We start from the raw sequence: 22563 nt of genomic DNA on the forward strand, positions 1-22563 counted from the left end.
GCAATGTGACCTTGTTTTACAGGTTACATATTACATGGGTACGCTGTTAATTAACACACCATATTACTTGATTTATTTAATATTAATCGAAATACATGATTATTATAGACAAATAAGCCATAGATAAGAATATTCTAGTTAATTTTTCTATGTAATTTAGACATAAATATACTAATTATTGTCAACTTTTTTTTATACCTCTAATCAAAATCAGCATGAATATAATAGTAAAGACTCTAAAAACTTACAAATTACACATGTAAATAAGTTATTTTAATATTTGCTCCATCTATCTGAGTTTGTTGAATTTTCTAATATGGTTCATTTTACTAATTGTGCTACAATTTATAATTCACTCCATTCTACTGATTTCGTTATATTCTGATTTGTGAAAAATACCTTCACTATTTTCATTAAATTTAATACATCCCCCATTTCTTTGGAGTGCCCAATTTAATTTTTTTAGCATTCACCATTCACTTTCAATAAGTTTGTATTTTAATTTTAATTTAAAAGTTAAAAATATAGTCAATTGAGATTTTGTTTGATTAATTACAGTGTAATTTTATAAATATTAATTTCTGATAACTTTTAATCATGAGTAATTAAAGAGATTAAAAATTTAATTAGTGAATTAGATAACATGCAACAAAAAGTAATAGTGGGAGTATTGTTAATAAATTCAATTTTATTATTATTTTACTTTTTTATTTTGACGACTTTACCTAGCTTAACTAATGCACATGACCATTGCTTACATTGCTAGACCCTTTATTATTTGGGGTCTATTGAACCACATTGTTAGGCATTTAGAGTATGTAAGGTATATTAGTTAATACCAAAATACTATGAAAATATTAGGACAAGTTAAGTAAACATAATTATGTACAAAGCAAAGACAAAACAAGCGAACAAAGAAAATAAAGTAGCACCAAAAGCTGAGTCGGCTTCTGATCTGCAAGGATACAAGCCGACTTGGCATTAAGTGCTGAATGTTATACTTAGATAGCACCTTAAGCCGACTCGGCTAGAAAGACATCCAAGAAAAAAGCCGAGACAATTTTTTCTTCTAGAATGTAACATATATTCTACAACTTAAAGCCAACTTGGCTTTGAGGTGCGCTTGGCTTTTCCCGTTAGAATGATATGTTGGAAGACTGTTTATTGGTTAACATGCAGTTGAGATAGTTATCTTGCAGTTTTAGTGGTTCCCTAAGTAAGAAAACTGATTTAAATCACTTTTTATACCAAGTGTAAGGATTTAAGGAAGGCAAACCACCCTTATAAGTAAAGGTGGTTACATTTAGGGAGATATATTATCAATTTTTTAATTAGGCTTTTTTAATTTTCCCTCTCTATATTTTTTTTGTAAGGTTTCTATGTGAAAGAATCTTGCAAACACATTCACTTTGGTACTAAGATTAATCTTTCATATCTCTTGTCCTTCACAATGTCTAGGTATATAGTGCTTATACTTAGATGCAAACCGTTGTGTCTCAAAAGTCTATTCCAAGTTTAAGCCTAAGCATCAAGTAGGCGGAATAACGCTTTTTGGAAAACTTCATAGTGCCTCAGTTTAGTGGCAAGTTAATCATAACGTAAAATTAACCTTTATGTTTTTATACATTCATTCTTAAATTTTTACACATTAAATTTTATTTATAACTTTATTTTTAATAGTTCGCTAAATTCACACTAATACTTAATATTCTATTAATAGTCTTCAAATTAATATTTTCCACAAGTAGCTACTAAAATCTATTTCTCTTTAAATAAGTTTCCAAAATCAACATTTTCAACTTTACAATAAATAAAACTTTATACTCTTCAAAAAAAAAATCAAATATTTTAATTAAAATTCAAGTTAAAATTGCATCATTTGGATAAATTTTCAAAATTCTACAAGTTCACCAAAAATCAATATTTCAAGTTTAGAAAAATAAGTAAACTTATTAGGTTTGCAAAAATCAACATTCTAATTATAAAACAAATAAAACTTATAATTTCACAAAAATTAATATTTCTAGTTTAAAATAAGTCAAACTTATAATTTTCACAAAAGTCAATATTTCTAATTATAAAACAAGTAAAACTTGTAATCTCACAAAATCAATATTTCACACATAGTTTGAGCGGCAAGTATACCAAAAATACTTTTACATCATTTTACATAAATTTTGGTCAAATAGTTAGCAAATAAAAAATTTTGTACTAAATAGTGATTAAAAGTTACTTTTATTATGAAATCTCATATATTCAAGAAAAACACTTCAATATTTAATAACTTATAAAAATTTCTCAAAAATATCTTTTTAAATTATTATTTTATTATTATGACAAAAATAGTTGTAATAATTTAAAATAGTAAATTGAACTCTTTTTTTATATGATAGTGGTCGAATAACCTATGAGTGTTTTGGGCCCTTTTCACATAAAAAGAATGACTTAATTTAATTTATCCTACTAAATCCTAGATTTAAATAATTAACATAACCACTTAAAAAAATAAAATTTTTACGCAATAACTTAGAAATTTACTATAACTTTAATGATAAACTTAAATCTCAAAATAAAGTATAAAAATATTCTTAATATAACCATACTTAATAAAAAATAAGTTCATAAAATAACCTACTACCTTATAAATCAATTTGAAGGCTAACATAAACATATTAATAAAATTCTAAAATAAAAATTCTTAAATATAATAACATTCCTAATGTAACACATAACTCGTAAACATACTAGCACTAGTTTATAATATGAATTATACTTAATATCACTAGAATATAATTTTGCACCCAACTTCCTAAACTTGTTCAAAGATTATTAAATTAACATACTAAAAATACTTTTAGCATACACATACTTAATATAATCTTGTAATAACTCGTATTTAGCTTGAAAAAGGATTGATAGACTACTCATATCAACAAGGTGTTTTCATGGGAGCTCATTTGCTAAGAACTCCACAGTTAAGCGTGCTTGGTGTGGAGCAATCTTAGGATGGGTGACCTCCTAGGAAGTTTTCTCGGGCGCGCACGAGTGAGGCCAAAGTGCGCTGGAAAGACTTATGTTGGTTTGTGGGGCCAGTCTACAGTCTCCACGAGTAGTCATCAGTGGTCCCAGGGGCAGGGGTGTTACAGATACATTAAGTACCCAAAGTAATAACCCAATAATGTTCTAAAATGATGGTGATTTAAGCTAAATAAAAAGTGTTCTAAGCTCTATCTTCTTGAATTTCTTCAGCTAATAGTAAATGTATTAAGGTAGTAAGATTTTAATGAATTGAAAATATAAGAAAGAATTTTAGAAAGATTTCATGATGGTGGCGTAAGTGATCTCATGGCTAAAGGGGGTATTTATAATGAGTTTGGGCAACTTTGTAGTTCATTAGATTGTATGAAAAAGAGTGTTAGGATTATAGAAGAAGGTTAACTTGTGTAAGTGATTTAGAGTGTGTAAGTGAATGTGTAAGAGTTGGAGTGTGTCAGTGAATGTGTAAGAGTTGGAGTGTAGAAAAATGTTAGCTTGTATAAGGAAATGGTGATAGCTAGTATAAGTGATGAACATCATGGGTTACTACAGAAAGGATTTTGGTTCATCAAATTTTTGTTCTAGTATGTACAAGTGAATATACTTTAAAATAATGGGTAAATTTGATCATGTAAATATGTAGTTTACTCAGAAAATTTTTCTTAAACTATACTTAAAGTTAATAATAAAAATATGACTCATTTTTATATATAAAATAAGTAGTAATGTTAGTTTAAGGAAGAAAGTTAAAACGTAACGTTTTACAAAACCGTGAATATAATAATTAAATTTTACTTTTCGTACTATAAAATAATAAAATAATTTTTTTGTGCTTATAAAAAGATTTTAAACAAAATAATATTTTAAAGTTTAATATTTGAAAGAAATTACAACATCGAAAAAGCTTTAGGAATTAAAAATGGTTTGAAATGGATTACCAAAGGATTAGAAATTTGAATTGAAAATTCGGAATAATTAATCGGAAGATTAAGATTAGAATTTTGAGTCTGTTAAACAACCCCGATCAAGACAAGTGACATACCCATAGTGCCTCGTTCGAGCACATCTTACAGGGTGAGATTCTTAGAATTCTATGCTTCCTCATTAAGTACAATCATCATGCTTTATTACCATTATTTAATTTACATTTGATGCACAACTTAATTGGTGCACTCAAGTCCCCATTAAAATTAACAAAAATGGAATTTTGCCAAAAGATTAAAAAATGGTACCATTTGAGTTATGTAGATGATATTAAAGGGAATATTAATTATAGAGAAATTCCATGTGGTAACTCTGAGTTTTCGACTTTTTTACGTGGTAGACACCTTTTTTTAATTTACATGGTGACTTTGAACTTTCAACTTTTCCATGAAGTAGACAAAATGTTAAGTTCTTTGTTAAATTAAGTAATCATTTCGAACAAGTTTTCAAAAAATATGTCCATAAGAATGATCGTGATGTCTGTTTTTGTCAAAAAAAACTGTCATGATGGTTAATAATATCTAAGTTTGACAAAAACTTAGGGTCACCTCGCGAATTAAAAAAATATTTATCTACAACGTAAAAAAACCCTAAAACTTAGGGTCACCAAATGAAATTTCCCTTAAATATATAGATGATATTAAAGTAGACTTAAAATATGTGGATGAAAATAAAAAAAATTGAAAGACATTTTTCCATGTAACAAAATTGTAACATATCAAAAGGAACATTTAATAAAGAAAGTAGACATTCTTTTACACAATCCTTAAACATCGCCACCTTTTTCAGTGTATCAGCACCCCTATTTTATTGAATTGACGATATTGCCCTTGGACTTATAATTTCTTATATATACTCCAACCTTACTAAATAACACCTTTATCACTCGAAAAACACTAAATTAAAACATAACATTTTTGGAGCTAAAGCAAAGGAATTCAAAACGCAAGCAATAATTCGAGGTAATTTCTAATCGAATTTAATTAAATTATAAAAAAACAAAAAAAAAATTAAAAGGGGGGCTCCCCCCTTTTAATTTTTTTTAAAATATTATTATTATTATTATTATTATTATTATTATTATTATTATTATTATTATTATTATTATTATTATTATTATTATTATTATTATTATTATTGTTATTGTTATTAATTTTTTTAATTTATTTTTTAAATATTATTTTTATTATTAATATTATTATCATCATCATCATCATCATCATCATTATTATTATTATTATTATTATAATTATTATTATTATTATTATTATTATTATTATTATTATTATTATTGTTATTACTATTATTATTATTATTATTATTATTATTATTATTATTATTATTATTGTTATTAATTTTTTTAATATTATTATTATTATTATTAATTTGTTTTTTATTTTTTTTAATTTTTTAAAAATATTATTCTTATTATTATTATTATTATTATTATTATTATTATTATTATTATTATTGTAGACTGTGTTAGAGATGGGAACAGCAACAAGAGGATGGGGTGAATTGTTGTTTTAATAAGTTTAAGTATTTTAGCCCTGTTTTTGCGAATCAGATAAAAGAAATAAAACTTAAACTTAGAGCGAAATAATGAAAGAGACAACACAATTTTACGTGGAAACCTTCTAGGCCTAAATAGAAGGAAAAACCACGACCCCTCGGGATTTCAAAACTCTTCACTATGTTTTAGGCAATTCGTTACAATTACATAAAACAACCCGCTTCACTCGAAGCTTTTCTTACTAGGCCAACTTCTCTTTTCAATTGCTTCACTCAAAGCAACTCTCTTAGCTTTACTCCAAGCTATTCTCTTCTTTAGCTTCACTAGAAGCTTTTCTCTTAGCTTTACTCAAAGCTATTCTCTTCTCTAGCTTCACTAAAAACATTCTAATTCTCCCCTAGATTCACCCAAGTCTAGTTATAACAATTCACTCAAAAACCGTTTTACAAGGATAAATTTTCTAAAGATAAAATCAAAGAGTTATAAAATAATTTAAATAATAATAATATAAATTAAAAAATAAATAAAAAATATTTAAATAATAATAATATAAATTATAAATAAAATAATTTAGTACAACGTATATTAAATAATAAGAAAATAAAAAATAATTTAAATAAAAAAGAGAAAAAAAAAAACTCAGTTGCACGCGACCAAACTGTGGCTGAGTCACATAAAACGTGCGACTGGACTGCGATCCAGTCGCACGTTTTTTTGCGACTCCATTTTTCTTTTAAAAAAAAACATTCAAATCGATTAAAGTACGTACCGAATCGGATTCATAGTCGCTTTAGTTAGCCATTGTAAATCGATTCCAACTTTTAGCTTGTTTAAACTCTGAGAGTGTTTTTAGAGAGATTTTAGAGAGATGTTACCGTGTTTGAGTTCGTATATTATGCAGGGGCGCTATTGGAAATTCAATATATATAAGGTGGCGATAAAAATGTTCGGGATTTCATTTCCTACGCTTTAGCTGCACCAAATTTTAAATTTTGATTTAATGTTTTTAGAGTGATAAAAGTGTTATTAAGTTAAATTAAAGTGTGTTAAACAAATTTTAAGTCCAGGGGCATTTTCGTCATTTCATGAATATAGGGGTGGCGATGTTTAGCAATAGAACCGTCTTTACAAGGACTAGAGGGATGTTTGATTATGATTGAGATGGACATGAAAAGCGTGTAATACCATGGGGAAATGGGCGATAAACAATACTAGTACACCTTACTCCCTATTAGGCTAGAGATAACAATATAAATAATCAATAACCGTGATTTGTAAATCACTATAAAATGACAAAAAAATATTAAAATAAATAAAATTAAAAAAATAAATTAAAATAATAAAATTCTCACCCTATCACATTCCATCAGATAAGAATAGTTTATTAATCTTACAAATAACCGTTACTTGATAAAGAATTTCTCCATATCAATAATTCCAATTGCAATAGTTGAAGGTGTTGTTCACAAACAAGGGGCAGATTGAAGTTGAGCTGCTGCTGACTCATTTTTACGTTTCGAATCATGCTGAACGGATCTACAAAGGGAATTATTATTTGTCGCCACCTTTTTCATTTTATCGCCACCCCCTTTATAATGAAATTACAATATTGCCCCTGCCTATTTAAAAATTACAAAAATGCCACTTAACTAAACAAATGTTTAACAACACTATTATTATCGATTAATTACACTATTATCGCTTAATAATATTATTATCGGAACTTTATATATATAGAATTTTCAGATGCGTTATTGTAGTATATTCGAGTTCAAACACGGTACTTTCTCTTTAAAAACTCATTAAAAACATTACGTTAACTTAAACGAGGTAGAATTCTACATCGAACATCAATGGCATACCAAGACGAGCATGGTAACGATTCGGTAAGTAATTAAAACGGTTCGATTTATTTGCTGAAAAAAAAAAATTGGGTAGCAGTCGCACAAACCAGTCGCACAAAAAGTGCGACTAGACCTAGGATGAGTCGCACTTTTTGTGCGACTGGATTAAATTTTTTTTTTATTTATTTTAAAAAAACATAAAAAATAAATTTATTGTTTAAGTTGTTGTTGATTAATGTATTTGAAATAATTATATTATGATAAGGTTGTTATAATAACTAGTGTAATTGTGTTAAATATTAAAAATTCGAAAAAAAAAAGTAACATAACCAGTCGCACTTAAGACGACATTCCAAAGTTAATATAATAAACACTTACAATCATATATATTACAAACAAGTAACAACAAAAATAATTCACAATTACAAATAAATAAACAATTTTAATATTCATAAATATTTAAACAACTAAAATTTAATGAATTAATTACACATAATAAATTCATTCTAAAAAAAAAACATTAAATAAATTCTTATACGAAATTTAAAAAAACAAAAATAAAATAACAAATTAATAATTCCAAAATTCTGATTTGATATTTAAAAAAAAAATTAAAAAAATTAAGTCAAAATTCTGATTTTTCAAAAAAAAAATATTTTAAAAAAAATATTTCAAAATTTTGATTTTAAAAAAAAAAAATTAATTAAATTATACATAATTCAACATTCTAATTCGAAATAAACAAAACAAAAAAAAATTCCTAAATTCTTGTTTTAAATTTTAAAAAAAAATTTATTCAAAAAATAATTATTCAAAATTCTAATTTAAAAATTAAAAAAATAAAAATTATTAAAAACAAAATATTTCAAAAAAATTATTAAAGAAACATATTTCTAAATTGTGAATCGAAATTTTTAAAAAAAAAAAATTAAACAAAATTCATAAATAAATTTTTCAAATTTATGATTCGAAAATAAAAAAAACGAAAAAAAATAAAAAAAAATATTTCAGTCGCACAAATACTGCGACTCTACCTAGGCTAACTCGCACTTTTTGTGCGACTGTGACGTGCGACTGCCATTTCAATTTTTTTTTTTTGCTTTTTTTTTCCACCAATTTAATTTAAAACCTACTTCTTACATCAACATTATCATATTACAATCTATTACAACATTTATTAAATAACAATAACTAAGAAAATAAATTAATTTTACAACAAAATCTGATTCGAATTTAAAAAAAAAAAAAAAAAAAAAATTCACTCGCACAAATACTGCGACTCTGCTGTGCGATTGGGAAGAAATTTTTTTTTTTTTCCTTTTTTTTTTCCCTCAAATTTATATTAAAACCTACTTCTTAAAACAACATTATTATATTACAATCTATTACAACATTTATTAAATAACAATAACTAGGAAAACAAATTAAATTTACAACAAACTCATTCGAAATCAAAAAAAAAAAAAAAAAAAAAAAAATTCAACCCAGTCGCACAAAAAGTGCGACTCTACCTAGGTACAGTCGCACTTTTTGTGCGACTGTGATGAAATTTTTTTTTCTTCTTCCGTTTGAATTAAATTAAAAATTACCTCGAACTTTTGTTGACGATTTCGATTCCAACGCTTTAGCTCCAATTACTTTTAAGTGAAGAATTTTAATTTATGGAAGTGATGAGAGTGTTATTGAGTGAGTTTGAAATGTTTTATAGAGGTTTTAAGGTTAGTGGCATTTTCGTAATTTTTTTAATTTCAGGGGCATTTTGGTAAATTCGTTTGAGGGGTGGCGAAAAAATAAAAAAGGTGGCAACAAATAAGAATCGGGTTTGTTAAAATGGGAAAGAAAAGAACATGTCCTATTTTTAATCGGTGGTATTAGACATGAAAACTGTGTCTACTCGAGTTGGCATTGTGTCATGCCTAGGCAAGCCATCAACTTGAGGGTGTTTGTTATTATAAGAATAACTTTTTTACTAATCTTAGTGAGTCGTGTTAGCGGGGTGTGCCTGCAAAACCCATGTCGTCTCCTGTCTGTTCACAAAATTTTGTCCATTGCACTCCCAATGCTTACTGTGTTGATGGGACTTATCATGATTAGCTGCGAGACGTACCATGTGGAGCCATGTCCCAGTTGTGTTCGTGCTGCCTGCGTATCACCCCGACTCATACCTATGTCTACTATCGAGAATGTCAACAGTTCTAAGTTAACCAAAAACAAAGCCAAACCTAAGCCTTGACGATACTTTGAGAAATAAAAATTTAGTGGTCTTACAGTACCCAAATGAAAATTTAGGTTAACATTAGGCAAAAATTTATTTTTAAACACAATCATATACTACTAAAAGAACTCCTTCCGTTCTCTAATATTCTTCTCATTTAGAATATTCCACCTTAAGGAGAGATAAATTTGATTAATGTTTTTGACACATATTTAGAAGATAAAATATATCCATGTGAGATCTCGTTAGATTCGTCTTAATATATACTTTTTTATTAAGTATTTTTTATAATTTTTTATTATGTGTATTTAGAGATATTGAGATTTAAATTTGCTTTGAAAACTGTGCAAAAAGTAAACTGAAAGAACAAAAAGAAACAGAGGGAGTACAACTTTGGCATTTCAAGACTTAAATCTACTCCCACAGTTATTTATTACCAAGTAAAATGGTATGATTTTCCCACAATAGAAGTACAAATCATTATTACAATCACTCATAAACATAAACAAAACATTACATATTGTTCCATTCATTTTGCTTTATTTATCATCATAACACTCTCACCCCAAAAACCACAACGTCGCAAAATAAATAAAACAGAAGAGTATACTCATCGATCAATCAATCATCAGAGATCCGACCCTTCCAAGACACGGTCACTCGAACTAGGCCATATGTCCCCTTGATATCTCTAACAGTCTTACCATCCAACTGAGGAGGAAACTCAGCAATCCCCTTAGCAATTTCTTTACCAGAACTAACACAAAAGTTTGCATCAACAATAAGTGACCCTAAAGTAGGCACAGCTACAACAAACCTCGACAATGGAATCGAGTTCCCAGCCTTCACTTTCACACAATCTTTACTCGACTTGCTAAAAAGTACGCTTTGATAGTACTTACTTTGATCGTTGTAGTTGCTATAACGAGCAACCATACTTCCATACACTTCAGCCGGGTCCTTACCATCTCCATTTATGAGCACAACTTCTACGTTAGCCTGCACAGCATCGCGAAATGGGGTGTAATAAACTGTGGCCGAACTATTTTTACCGTGCACAACATAAGACAATTGTTTGTCATAGTAATTGTTATTGCTAAGCTGACAAAGATCCCAAGAAAAACTTCCCTTACTTATATCTACATCTAAACCAACAGAATTACCTCGTTTTTTAAGATCGAGATTCACTTCAAAGTACTGACTAGCTGATGTACCGCGATAGGGTCCAGAAAGCGTGACACCCTCGGACACTTGAATAGACTCGTAACTAGTTCTCTGTCGATTGTACAAATGGAAGGTACCTAACCCATCATCGATTTGTACCTTTCCATACAATTCAATTTCTCCGACAAGATTGTTGATGTAGACGGAGTAAACTTGAAGTAGCGGTAATCCTTTACCTCGAATGGAAGTACTAGGAGCATTAGAAACAGGTGAAAACGCAGCGAATTGGAGTTTGGGTGCAGGGTAATTCCCTTTTAACAGGGCAATACACTTAGCAGCATCCATGGATGTCACAATTCCTATCTCTTTTGTTCGTGTGAGGATATTCGGTTGATTAGTCTCTTTATCTCTTGGTAGACGGAAGTAAATTGCGTACTGATCCTCGCGCAATAACATATCCGATAAGTTTCCCCAACTTTTGATAAGTTCTTCCATCCAAACCTCATCGAATTTTATATCACTTAGATTTTGCATAGCAGTGCTAAAAGGATCAGACAGTTTCTGAAATCTGACTGCTTCCGGTATCATAACAGCTAAAACACGCAAACACGACTTCCGGGTGTTGCTGTCTCGGGTTACAGCAAGATCAGCAATAGTTTTTTTGAGTGTAGTATACCCGACTTTTTCGAGATTTTCTAGCTTACCTAAGTTATCATAGTTCTCCCCGAATCCAAGAGATTCGGAATTGGGAATTAGCTTTAGTTTTGGATCTTCCCATTTGAATTCAAGCCAGTTGTTTGCTCCTTCCATACGATACCTGTTGGAAAAAACCCACGTGTGATCACACATTAAAGAATTAGAGAGAAGTTGACTAATTAACATATATATTTGATGGGCTACTCATCAGACTCGTGTGCAGTAGGGCCGACCCTATAAGGGGCAAGAGGGGTCTGTGTCTAGGTCCATCCAAAAAATTTAAAATATGACACTTTAATATTTAATATTTAGGGGCTTATACATTTAGTAGTAGGCAGAGGGGTGTTTGAGAGTGTGCGAGGTGATCGACCGCACAGGGCCTCCTCTTTCTCCCGTAAATGAAAAAGTTAATAAAAAAAAGAAATTTGTTAAATTTATTATAAAATAAATAGTATATTTATTACTATAAATAAGGCACAAAATAATTTTCAAAACGGCTATGCTAATTAACATATATATTTGATGGGTTACTCCTCCTAATACCAATTGGTTTTAAGATGTAACCTCATCGGGCCTGTGTGCAGTAGGGCCGGCCCTACAAGGGGGCAAGAGGGGCATATAACCCTGGCCCATCTGAAAATTTTTAAGAATGACGCTTTAATATTAATATTTAGGGGCCTATAATAATATATTTTAATAATAAGAGCCCCTAATTAACGTTTTACCCAGCCCTCTCAAATCTCAAGGCGGGTTCTGGTGTGCAGTCAACTCTGTGTGGGTCTTGTAATGTACGGTCAAGACAAATTTATCAATACCCTATAATGTAGAGGTCATGGCGTCTGAGTTTCACAGTTAGGACTCTTTCTACTTGTTTATCATCTTTGGCTCGAAGTTCGATGTCGGTATACTGTGCTTGTTGCATGGTTGGAGGGGGATATGGAAGCACAGGTCGACCATGGGAAAACCTGTTTGGATCCTTTGCCCAGTCTCGTACTTGTTGGAGAAATACATTGTACTTGTCACTTGCTATGTTGAATCTCAACATCTTGTCACAAAACCTATTATAAGGTAATAAGATGATTGTTTCTAGTGTGAACCAACAAAAAGTTTGATGTAAATATTGCATTTAAAATTTGACGTGAAACCAACTCAACCAAAAGTTTAAACTTATGGTTGAGGCCTCAGAATATATTATATTATATACTCTAATAAAAACCTTCCTTACACGAGAGTCTTTTGGGTTAGAACCCGGCGTTGAATATTCCACTTTAAACGAGGGGTACGTGTTTGAGATTCGAACTCGTAACCTCTTGTTACGTTAGCTTTTGTACCATGTCATGGAACCAAACAACTTAACCAAAAGCTTAAGCTTATGATTGATGTCTCGGAACATATTATATATTCTAACAAATTTAGAGGTGGATGGGATTTAAGCGTTAGATATTTCGTCATGTTGGCTATTATTATCATATCAATAATCTAATTCAACAAAAAATTTAAGCTGATATATAAAGCTATAGTGTAATTATATAAATCTATCAGCTACAAGCAGAGGCAACAATAGGAACAACTTTAGAGGCACTATTAATAGTAATAAGCATAGTGTTTTGGTTACAGTCGCAAAAAATACTACCTATTTCAGGTATTTGTAAACCAAAAACATTTATAGTCGTAATAAGATGATTAAGTCTTGTTTTGTTTTTGCACAATGGTCGCAAGTGAATAACTCAAGTGTCTATTTCATTTTCTCATCCTTCTAAAATTTAAAGTTTTAACATAGAGTTGGATGTTATTTCAGTCTAAATAAGATTTTAGTTTGATTCTCGTTATCACTCTCTTTTCCCGGCCTACCTTGTAATAAAAAAAAATTCAAACTTTCAAACACAATGAAAATGCTATGGTGAAAGAGTTACTTACCTTGAGCAGAAAACAGCCTAGTGAGTGACTTTCTTTAGTCTCTGGCTAGTAAACTTGCGACACAATAGATAGACCCAAATCCCAATACCCTTTTATATAGGCTACCATAACTTTTTCTTTCAAATAATTCATGCCGTGAGATAAGAAACTAAGATAATTTATTGAACCTTTACAGCCCGTTTGGTACATGGTATTAGAGGGCGGTAATGGTAATAAAATTAAGTAATAAAAAATTTGGTTGTTTGGATGCCTTCAACGGTAATGGATGGTAATAAAATAAGGTAATGAAATTACCAAAAAGGGTCATTTTGATTACCATCAAACAACCTGGTATTAGGCTGTAATGGTAATGAAGTAAAACTGTGGTAATAAAATAAGGTAATGTTGTTTCGAATTGAAGAAAAAAAAAAATAATGAAGAAAAAAAAGGTAATATATGTAATTATCCAAAAAAATATTATTATTAAAAAAAGAATCATTAGATAGAATAATTAACAACCAAATGCAATCAAATGAAATATTATCTTTCATTACCATTCTTTAATCATGCACACCAAACAAAAGAATTTTCATTATCAATTCTCATATCCATTCCTTCATTACTATTGCCATTACAACATTTCATTCTCATTACTTCATTACCATCAACCAAACGGGCCGTTAAAGTAATCCCCTCTTTCACTATTCTTTTCACATAGGAGTACAATATTATTATTATTATACGGTATTAATATTATTATATTTATATTATATAATACGTTTATATAGTATATACTCTCTCCTATTCAGCCTAAATGTCTCATTTGACTTTTTACACTTATTGAGACAATATTTTTACCCTTAATATCTTATATTATTCTTAATTAAAAATTATAAAAAGTTGATATTAATAATTCTTGTATTGAGACGAATCAAACAAGATCCCACATGACTATGTTTTAACTTATAGATTAAGAGTTTAATACAAATTAAAAGTGATAAGTGAATAGTGTCAAAAATCAAATGGAACATTTAGGCCGAGTATAGACATACACGTATTATATGAATAACTTGCTTTTAACGTTTCCGTCTGAATGCACAGAATATTATCTAATCCAATCACTGCTATTCCCTTTCTATAACATATATATATATATATATATATATATATATATATATATATATATATATATATATATATATATATATATATATATATATATATATATTTGTTATACCACATAATATTTTTTATTTATCATGAATATTATCTTGCTTAATATTTTATATAAACAAAATATTTGTTTATTTTATTGAATATACATTTATTTTACTCTTAGAATTTTTGACGAGAAAAATAAAATACAGTGGTAATACATGTCCATAAAATTAGCACATTTATTATATTAGTATAGACTTTATCAATTTACTTCAAAGCTTAGTGAATAAGCAGAATCAGAATATTTTGACAAACAATGCAAATAGAATTTATTCCTATCAAGAATATATTTATCTTTTTCTTTGTGTATATCAGTAAAGAATATATCACACCATAATGATTCACAAAATAAAAAAAAAATTGAATATCACATGCATATATTAAACAAGTCAGGTTGATTCAAGTTTGTGTTCAAATCAATATAAAAAAGCTTGAAAATATTTTACGTAAAACTAGTCATCTTAGATAAAGTTCCAAATTGATTGAGTATTCATTAGAAGATTAGTATGGGCATTTTTTTTTAACTTGAGGGTATGCTAAAGACTACCTACAAGCAAAGGACCAGAGAAGAAATAATCGTTTTTTCGGTAGTTAGAATCAAAAATCTGTTATAAGGATAAAAGGAAAATCTCTTAACTACTAGATTAACGCAAAAGGCACAACATTTTAAGTCTCTTTTAGTTCTTTTAATCTATACCAATATTAAAAGTTATTCTTATTTGTCAATTGTCGTGATTAAATTAAGTCAAGAAGCATCGATGTTCCAAGTAATCTCAAATGAAAAAGAAGTTGTTTTTGCATAGATGTTCCAAGCAGTTTACAAGAGTCATTTTAATATAGTATACCATAGGGTCTACATACATATCAGAGTATAACATATCCTGGTGCCTAAACCATAAGCTTAAACTTCAAGTTGAGATGATTCATCTGATACCATGTTAAAGAAACATCTCAACCAAAAGCTTAAGCTTATAATTAAGGCCCTAAGATATGTTCTAACAATTAGGTTCTAAAAGTCTATATAAGTTTTGGTAAATATATGGTTTTTTTTAGAAAACTGAATTATTATTATAAAATGATACTAGTAGTAAAAGTAATTTTTGTAACTCTTTGGTACTGTCAATTAAAATATCAGATACAAACAAAGATATTTATAGGGAAATTTGCAAAAAAATACCTTTTAAAACCCCTTTTTTGTAAAGAAACACCTTTTATAATTTTTTTTGTAAAAAAACACCTTTTAAGAGACTTTTTTTTAAAAAAAAACACCTTAAATCAGTTTCCGGTGACTTTTCTCAACTTTCCGGCGTTGACTATGCCATTTGTCAACTTTCCGGCGTTGACTTTTGTTTTTATTTTTATTTTATTTTTAATTTTTATTATTATTAATTTTTTTATTTATTATTATTATTATTAATTTTTTTAAAATTTTTTTTAAAATAATAATAAAAATAAAAATTAAAAAAAATTAATATTAATAATAAAAATAAAAATTAAAATTAAAATAAAAATTAAAATTAAAAAAAATGAAAAAAAATTTTTTTAAAAAAATTAATAAATTTATATTTTTTATACTTTTTATTTTTATTATTATTATTAAATTTTTTAAAATTTCTTTTAAAATTTTTTTTTATTTTTGTTTTTATTTTTTATTTTTATTATTAATATTAATTTTTTTTTAATTTTAATTTTTATTATTATTTTAAAAAAAAATTTTTTTAAAAATTAATAATAATAATAATAATAATAATAATAATAATAATAATAATAATAATAATAATAATAATAATAATAATAATAATAATAAAAACAAAAATAATAAAATAATAATAATAAAAATTAAAAAATAAAATAAAAATAAAAACAAAAGGAAAAATAAAAAAATAATAATAAAAAAATAAAATTTTTTTTTTTAAAATTTTAAAAAAAATTATTATTTTTTTATTTTTGTTTTTATTATTATTATTATTATTATTATTATTATTATTATTATTATTATTATTATTATTATTTTATTTTATTTTTTTTTTATTTTTTTTAAATAATAATAATAATAATAAATATTAAAAAAAATAATATTAATAATAAAAATAAAAATAAAAATAAAAACAAAAGTCAACGCCGGAAAGTTGACAAATGGCATAGTCAACGCCGGAAAGTTGACAAAAGTCACCGGAAACTGATTTAAGGTGTTTTTTTTTTTAAAAAAGTCTCTTAAAAGGTGTTTTTTTTTACAAAAAATTATAAAAGGTGTTTCTTTACAAAAAAGGGGTTTTAAAAGGTGTTTTTCTTTGCAAATTTCCCTTATTTATATGAACACCAAAACTCTTTTTTTGTCTATCATATGAAAAAGTTGGAAGGTTAAAGTCATCATGTGGAATAAAAAAAAATGTCTACCACATAGAAAAGCCGAAAATTTATGGTTGCCAGGTAGAATTTTCCAATGGTTTTTATAATGTATTCTTTCTAACAAATTATTTTGTTCGATCCTTCTATAAAAAACTCAAATAAGAAAGATGAAACATAACAAATCAAATATTTATATATACACAATTACATATTAGACGCCAACAATATATTATTATTAATAACAAATACGATAGACAACAATACAATAATAACTCGAGTTTAAGATTCGAAAATACACTTAATTGAGAGGCCACAACTTCCGTACACAAATGTGGCTTATTCAAACAAAATATACATCATATAGCTAGATAGATATCCGTACGTGAAAGTTGATGCTTAGTCTGGTATAGCCAAAAGACTTCATCAGCAGCACAATTAAGAGGAGCTCAAAACCTTTGCATGGAAATCAATAAAGCATTCTTAGTAACCCAAGTAATAATATTTTATTAAAATTGCTATAAAACGTCATCTAATATGAGAGCTATTAAAAAAATGATGCAATTTCGATGAAACAGATAGAGTATTTAAGAAAGTATCAATATGAAAATTATTAGGAATTTGACTGAAAAATCAAAATGAAAATTTGTAAATAATACTCTCAATTATTGTTTATCCACTATAACAAATTTAACTTTTCGCGACATTGAATTTAGTGGCATTAAAAAAATGCCACCGATTTATATATTTAGTGTAATAATTGTTGATTTTTATTTTAAGTTCCACTGTAAAGTGATTTAATAATACTTTATTAGCGTTTAGTGGCATATGTAATTGTTACAATAGTCTGTAGTGAAATTTATGATCAAAAATGTCACTAGATCCTATGTCGCGAAAAGCTTTAGTATGGTTTTTTTATCATGCTATTAAAAGGTCTGATAAATGTCACTAAATCCACTATACATACTATTAAAAATTTAAAGTAGTGACTTTTAAATTAAATGTCGCTAAATATATCCTACTAAAAGCAAATTATATTATATTGATCATTGACTCAAAATACCCCTAACTATTATACTCCCAAGTATTGGGATGCTTAAACTTGAACACTATGCATATATTTTTAATCAATAGTTGGATGTAAACAAAATTATTTATCTCAATACTTGGGGTACACAGGGTTAGTTGGGGTATTTTGAGTCAACACTTCAAAAGAAAGACCATACACCTACACACGATTTTCCGACTGAAATTTGTTAGTCGAAATTTCTACTAAACTGCTATTTAATCCTTGTTAGTCGCAATAAGTAGTCGAAAATTTCCGACTAAAATTTTCCGAATAAACAATAATTGAGAGTATTATTTAAATCAAACTGGGCCTTGTCTTTATAATCTTACCTTTTTGAGGAGAATACCAACGGACTCGAGTGTGTCGTCGCAAGCTCCAAAAACTCCGACAAGAGGTAAACCATATTGAAGTGGCGTTTCGAAATCATTTATGTTATCAACATCCTCGGCAAGTCCATAAGGTCCATATCCCTGAGGGTTCAAATTGGTGTATACCTTTATTTTTGCAATGCCCACTTGATTATGGTCATTATCGTATCCATGTTGTCCACTAAACCCAGTTGGGTACTCTCCACTCTTAAGTACAATCTATATTTATGTGGGCATCAACAACAAAAATAACAAAATATTTAGACAATTATTACAAATTAGCATGTAATATTTATGTGGGCATCAACAACAAAAATAACAAAATATTTAGACAATTATTACAAATTAGCATGTATTTTAATCTATGATTTGCACCATAAAATACAAAAATTCTCTCATATTCAAATTTATAGTGTAAACTCAAAGAAACAGATCGAACAGTAAAAGTAAAGGAAATTCCACATGGTAGCATCGAACTTTCATGAAACGTCAGTGGTAAAACTTTTGTAAGATTTTTCTACATGGTAGCATCCAGTTAATGCCTTATCTAACTGCCGTAACATTTTCCGTTTAATTCTTATTAATTTCCGTTTAATTCACCATTTTGACCTTTTTTACCATTATTAAGTGTTGGTTCTTGTCTTTATAATTTGTCCTAAACATTTGAGTGTTGATGAATTAAACGTCAAAATGGTGAATTTAACATTTGAGAGCATAAAAATGGTTTAGGGCAAATTATAAAGTCAACAACCAACACTTGATAAAGGTAAAAACGTCAAAATGGTAAATTAAATGCTACGACAGTCAAATAAGACATAAACTGGATGCTACAATGTGGAAAAATCTTACAAAAGTGCTACCACTGGCATTTCATGAAAGTTCGATGCTACAATGTAGAATTTCTTAATGTAGTGTTTGGGAACAAGTAATTCATTTAAGATTATGGATTTCAATATGAAATTATAAATGAAAATTTTGAGAATGACAAGGTTTGGGTAGTTATTCTCAAATCTCCAACTTTAATTACTTTGAAAACAATGGTGGAATTTGATCCAAATTTAAATTTGAAAATTTTTAATTTGCCAAATAATAAATTTAATAAATTTAAGCCAATTTCAAATTTTCAAATGAAATCATCGTCCCAGACCTAATATAAAAGAAAATATGAAGATTTACTTACAATAGATGGATTGGGTGTATTCCCACCGAAGCGCTTAGAGTACGTAGTCCCGTCTGGCTTAGAAATCAAAAACCCAATTGCATCAACAACATTTCCATGATTTATTATTATTTGAGTGATACGTTCACTATCGGAAAGTTGCCAACGGTAGGTTTCCGGAAACATAGAACCATAAGGTCCGTACTGCACTATCGCTTGGAACTGAAATTATAAAGAAACACATGTTATATGACCACCAAATTTCATTCCATTAACATTTTATTATTTCGCTGACATTATGTGGGTCCCATCTAGAATGAGGTTTGAAAGGATTGCATGTATGCAATTTTACCTATATTATTAATGATAAAACTAACAATGAGATTGTTTCCGATTGACCTCATCATCATCATCATCATCCAACCCAGTGTCTCCTACTCATAGAAAACGTCCGATTGACCTAGTCCTAGTAAATGTCATATGCAACTTCTTATTTAATAAAGAGTTTTACTTTAGTTAATCCATTATGACTACCAAATTACGTAGCTATAATAGAGAAAATTGCTAATAATAAACCAAACTTTACTTGATTCGATGAAAATAAATCCACTTATTTGATATATATGCTAAAAATTAAATAAACTCAATATTCTTTAAAAACATCTTTAAAGTTTCTTTGTAAGTAAGGACATCGAAATAAACAATAGTTTATTTTTATTTTCAGTAATAATACCGAATAGATGAGTTTAATACGAGTAATACTCTTATAACTATGCTAATATAGGGTAAGACATCACGTGAAAATGATCAAAGTGGTGAAAATGAAAATATGTTTACATATTCATTCGCATATAGTGTAAATACATTTTCGTAAATATGTGCATTTGCAAAAAGACGTACATATTCGGGCCTAACATATACATACCATCAAAGATTTTTTTGTTATGCTATGTTTGGGAACAATGATTTCATTTGAAAATTTGGAATTGGCTCAAATCTATTATTTGGCAAATCAAAGTTTTCAAATTTGGATTTGAATCAAATTTCATCATTGCTTTCAAAGTAGTTAAAATTGAAGATTTGAAAATGACTACCGAAACCTTGTCATTCTCAAATTCTTCATTTATAATTTCATAATTAAAATTCATAATTTAAAATAAAATATTTGTTCTCAAACACTACATAAGGAATTATTATTAAACAATATAGGTGAGAAACTGCATGAGCATAACGCCAAGTGATTCAAGAACAATGCCGTCTTGCGCACCAAAAACTCCAACAAGAGGATAGCCGTTTTGAAGTGGTGATTCGAAATCTTGTACATTATCAGCAAGTTTTTCGTGTCCGTACGGTCCATATCCCTTAGCACATAAGTTAGTGTACACCTTCACTGAGACAATACAAACTTTGTTTAGGCCTCTAATTTTTCCATACTTCCCACCAAAGCCTGTTGGATACTCACCACTCTTGAGAACAATCTATATATAAGGAAAAAAAAAAGATTACTTACGTTTATTGATTAATATGCGAAAAATCATCAGATTACGAAATAGTTTATAGTTGTTGACTTTTAGAATTATTTATCATAACCGTTTAGTTTAAAGCATTGATAAAAAAAATATTGATATAAAAATAATTAAATTATTAGTTATAGCAAATAACTTTTAATATTATGTAAACTTGATAGATATTTATAATTGTTTAGAAGCTAATGATCTAGAATAGTAATAAATTAATTAAATAAGACAGAGAAGTATGTATTTGTGCACCTTAGAGTGTTTTGAGTTATTTCCACCGAAGCGTACAATGTAGGTAGTCCCGTCCGGCCTAATAACCTTGAACCCAATTGCGTCCACATAGTCGTAATGATTTACTAACACTTCTATGATACGTTCATTTGCAGAAAGATCCCAACGATAGTTTTCTTGTGCCTTAGAACCATAAGGCCCGTACTGGACAATGGCTTGATCCTATGAACAATAAAAGAATTATATATATATATATATATATATATATATATATATATATATATATATATATATATATATATATATATATATATATATATATATATATATATATATATATAATTACAGGTAAAATTATGTAATTATATAAGGAATAAGAAAAAGATTATTAAAATAAGTCTGCACGTACATTGGCTTGTGCTTGTGCCATATCCTTAGCTCAAATTAATTAATAAAATAAGTTTGACGAGAGTAAGGTACTTTGCTATTTTATGTTAAGTTTGAATACTATGATTTCTATGTCTCAATTTAAATAGATATGAGGAGAAAAGGGAAAGTGCGACTTTACAGTTTAGTCCTTCAAGTTTTATTTATTTATTTTTTTTTTAAATATGAGGTAGGTTATAGAAATAATAAAATGCAGGAGTAGTATATGTGAAATAAGCGGGACTTATCGGGAAGATGATGAGTATATATGAATATGAGATGTTTATTGCACAAATTATTTGTATCTTTGTTAAATCACAATTATGTAAGGCATTGTTGTCAACTTTTTATTTTTATATAAAATTGCGCAAATCTAATCTTTCAAATGCCGTTTAAATAAGAATAATTTGACATTGGAACAAATTGGAACAATGACATAACTCGTATCTTTAATAGGAGTAATTCTTGTATAGACTTGGTCCACATTATCTTAGTGTACATTAACTCTAAAAGGTTTTAAAAATAGTAAGTATATTTGTTATATTAGGTTGATGTAAATAAAATAATGTGAACCATAACTATACAAAATATGGTTTTTGACATTATTTTTGTTTTTGGGGTTACAAAATAGGAAGAGAGAAAGAGTGAGGCTAGTCAGAATCGAATTTATGTTTCTCTGAAGAAAAGTGGTATATGCTTCAATCGAGACAAGAGAGTCTCTATCATCTCGATATTATTGTATTTAATATGTTATATATTCTAACATGTTTTTTCATACGAGAGCCTTTAAACTATAAGTGTGACTGTAATACATATGGTGGCATATTCTTAATTATATGCGCAAGCAGCGTATTCGGCTTTCCACTGCGTCTAAAGGACGC

The 22563-nt window shown here is 27.9% G+C and overlaps 2 protein-coding genes across 5 annotated transcripts; both read right to left on the minus strand.

The window, feature by feature from the left end:
* Positions 1–9962: 9962 nt before the first annotated feature.
* Positions 9963–13522, minus strand: LOC130818341 (60 kDa jasmonate-induced protein-like). Of its 2 annotated transcripts, XM_057684482.1 has the most exons (3): positions 13370–13522; positions 12268–12510; positions 9963–11573 (listed from the first exon to the last, which is right to left on the minus strand). In XM_057684482.1, exons 2-3 carry the CDS (start codon positions 12495–12497, stop codon positions 10214–10216), a joined length of 1590 nt encoding a protein of 529 aa, XP_057540465.1. In that variant the 5' UTR covers positions 12498–12510; positions 13370–13522; the 3' UTR covers positions 9963–10213. The 2 variants fall into 2 exon arrangements, with proteins under 2 accessions (XP_057540465.1, XP_057540466.1); XM_057684483.1 differs by lacking the exon at positions 12268–12510 and having other exon boundaries at positions 13370–13442.
* A 3574-nt stretch (positions 13523–17096) lies between these two features.
* LOC130818342 (uncharacterized) lies at positions 17097–21968 on the minus strand. 3 transcript variants are annotated; one of them, XM_057684484.1, is made up of 5 exons: positions 21666–21968; positions 21278–21478; positions 19530–19730; positions 18311–18568; positions 17097–17368 (listed from the first exon to the last, which is right to left on the minus strand). In XM_057684484.1, the coding sequence occupies exons 1-5, from the start codon at positions 21684–21686 to the stop codon at positions 17351–17353; spliced, it is 699 nt and encodes a 232-aa protein (XP_057540467.1). In that variant the 5' UTR covers positions 21687–21968; the 3' UTR covers positions 17097–17350. The 3 variants fall into 3 exon arrangements, with proteins under 3 accessions (XP_057540467.1, XP_057540469.1, XP_057540468.1); XM_057684486.1 differs by lacking the exon at positions 21666–21968 and adding an exon at positions 20776–20898 and having other exon boundaries at positions 21278–21417; XM_057684485.1 differs by lacking the exon at positions 21666–21968 and adding an exon at positions 20776–20986 and having other exon boundaries at positions 17098–17368; positions 21278–21418.
* Between the last annotated feature and the right edge of the window lie 595 nt (positions 21969–22563).

The sequence above is a fragment of the Amaranthus tricolor genome, chromosome 7, assembly GCF_026212465.1.
Source record: "Amaranthus tricolor cultivar Red isolate AtriRed21 chromosome 7, ASM2621246v1, whole genome shotgun sequence".
In the NCBI taxonomy this organism is placed as follows: domain Eukaryota; kingdom Viridiplantae; phylum Streptophyta; class Magnoliopsida; order Caryophyllales; family Amaranthaceae; genus Amaranthus; species Amaranthus tricolor.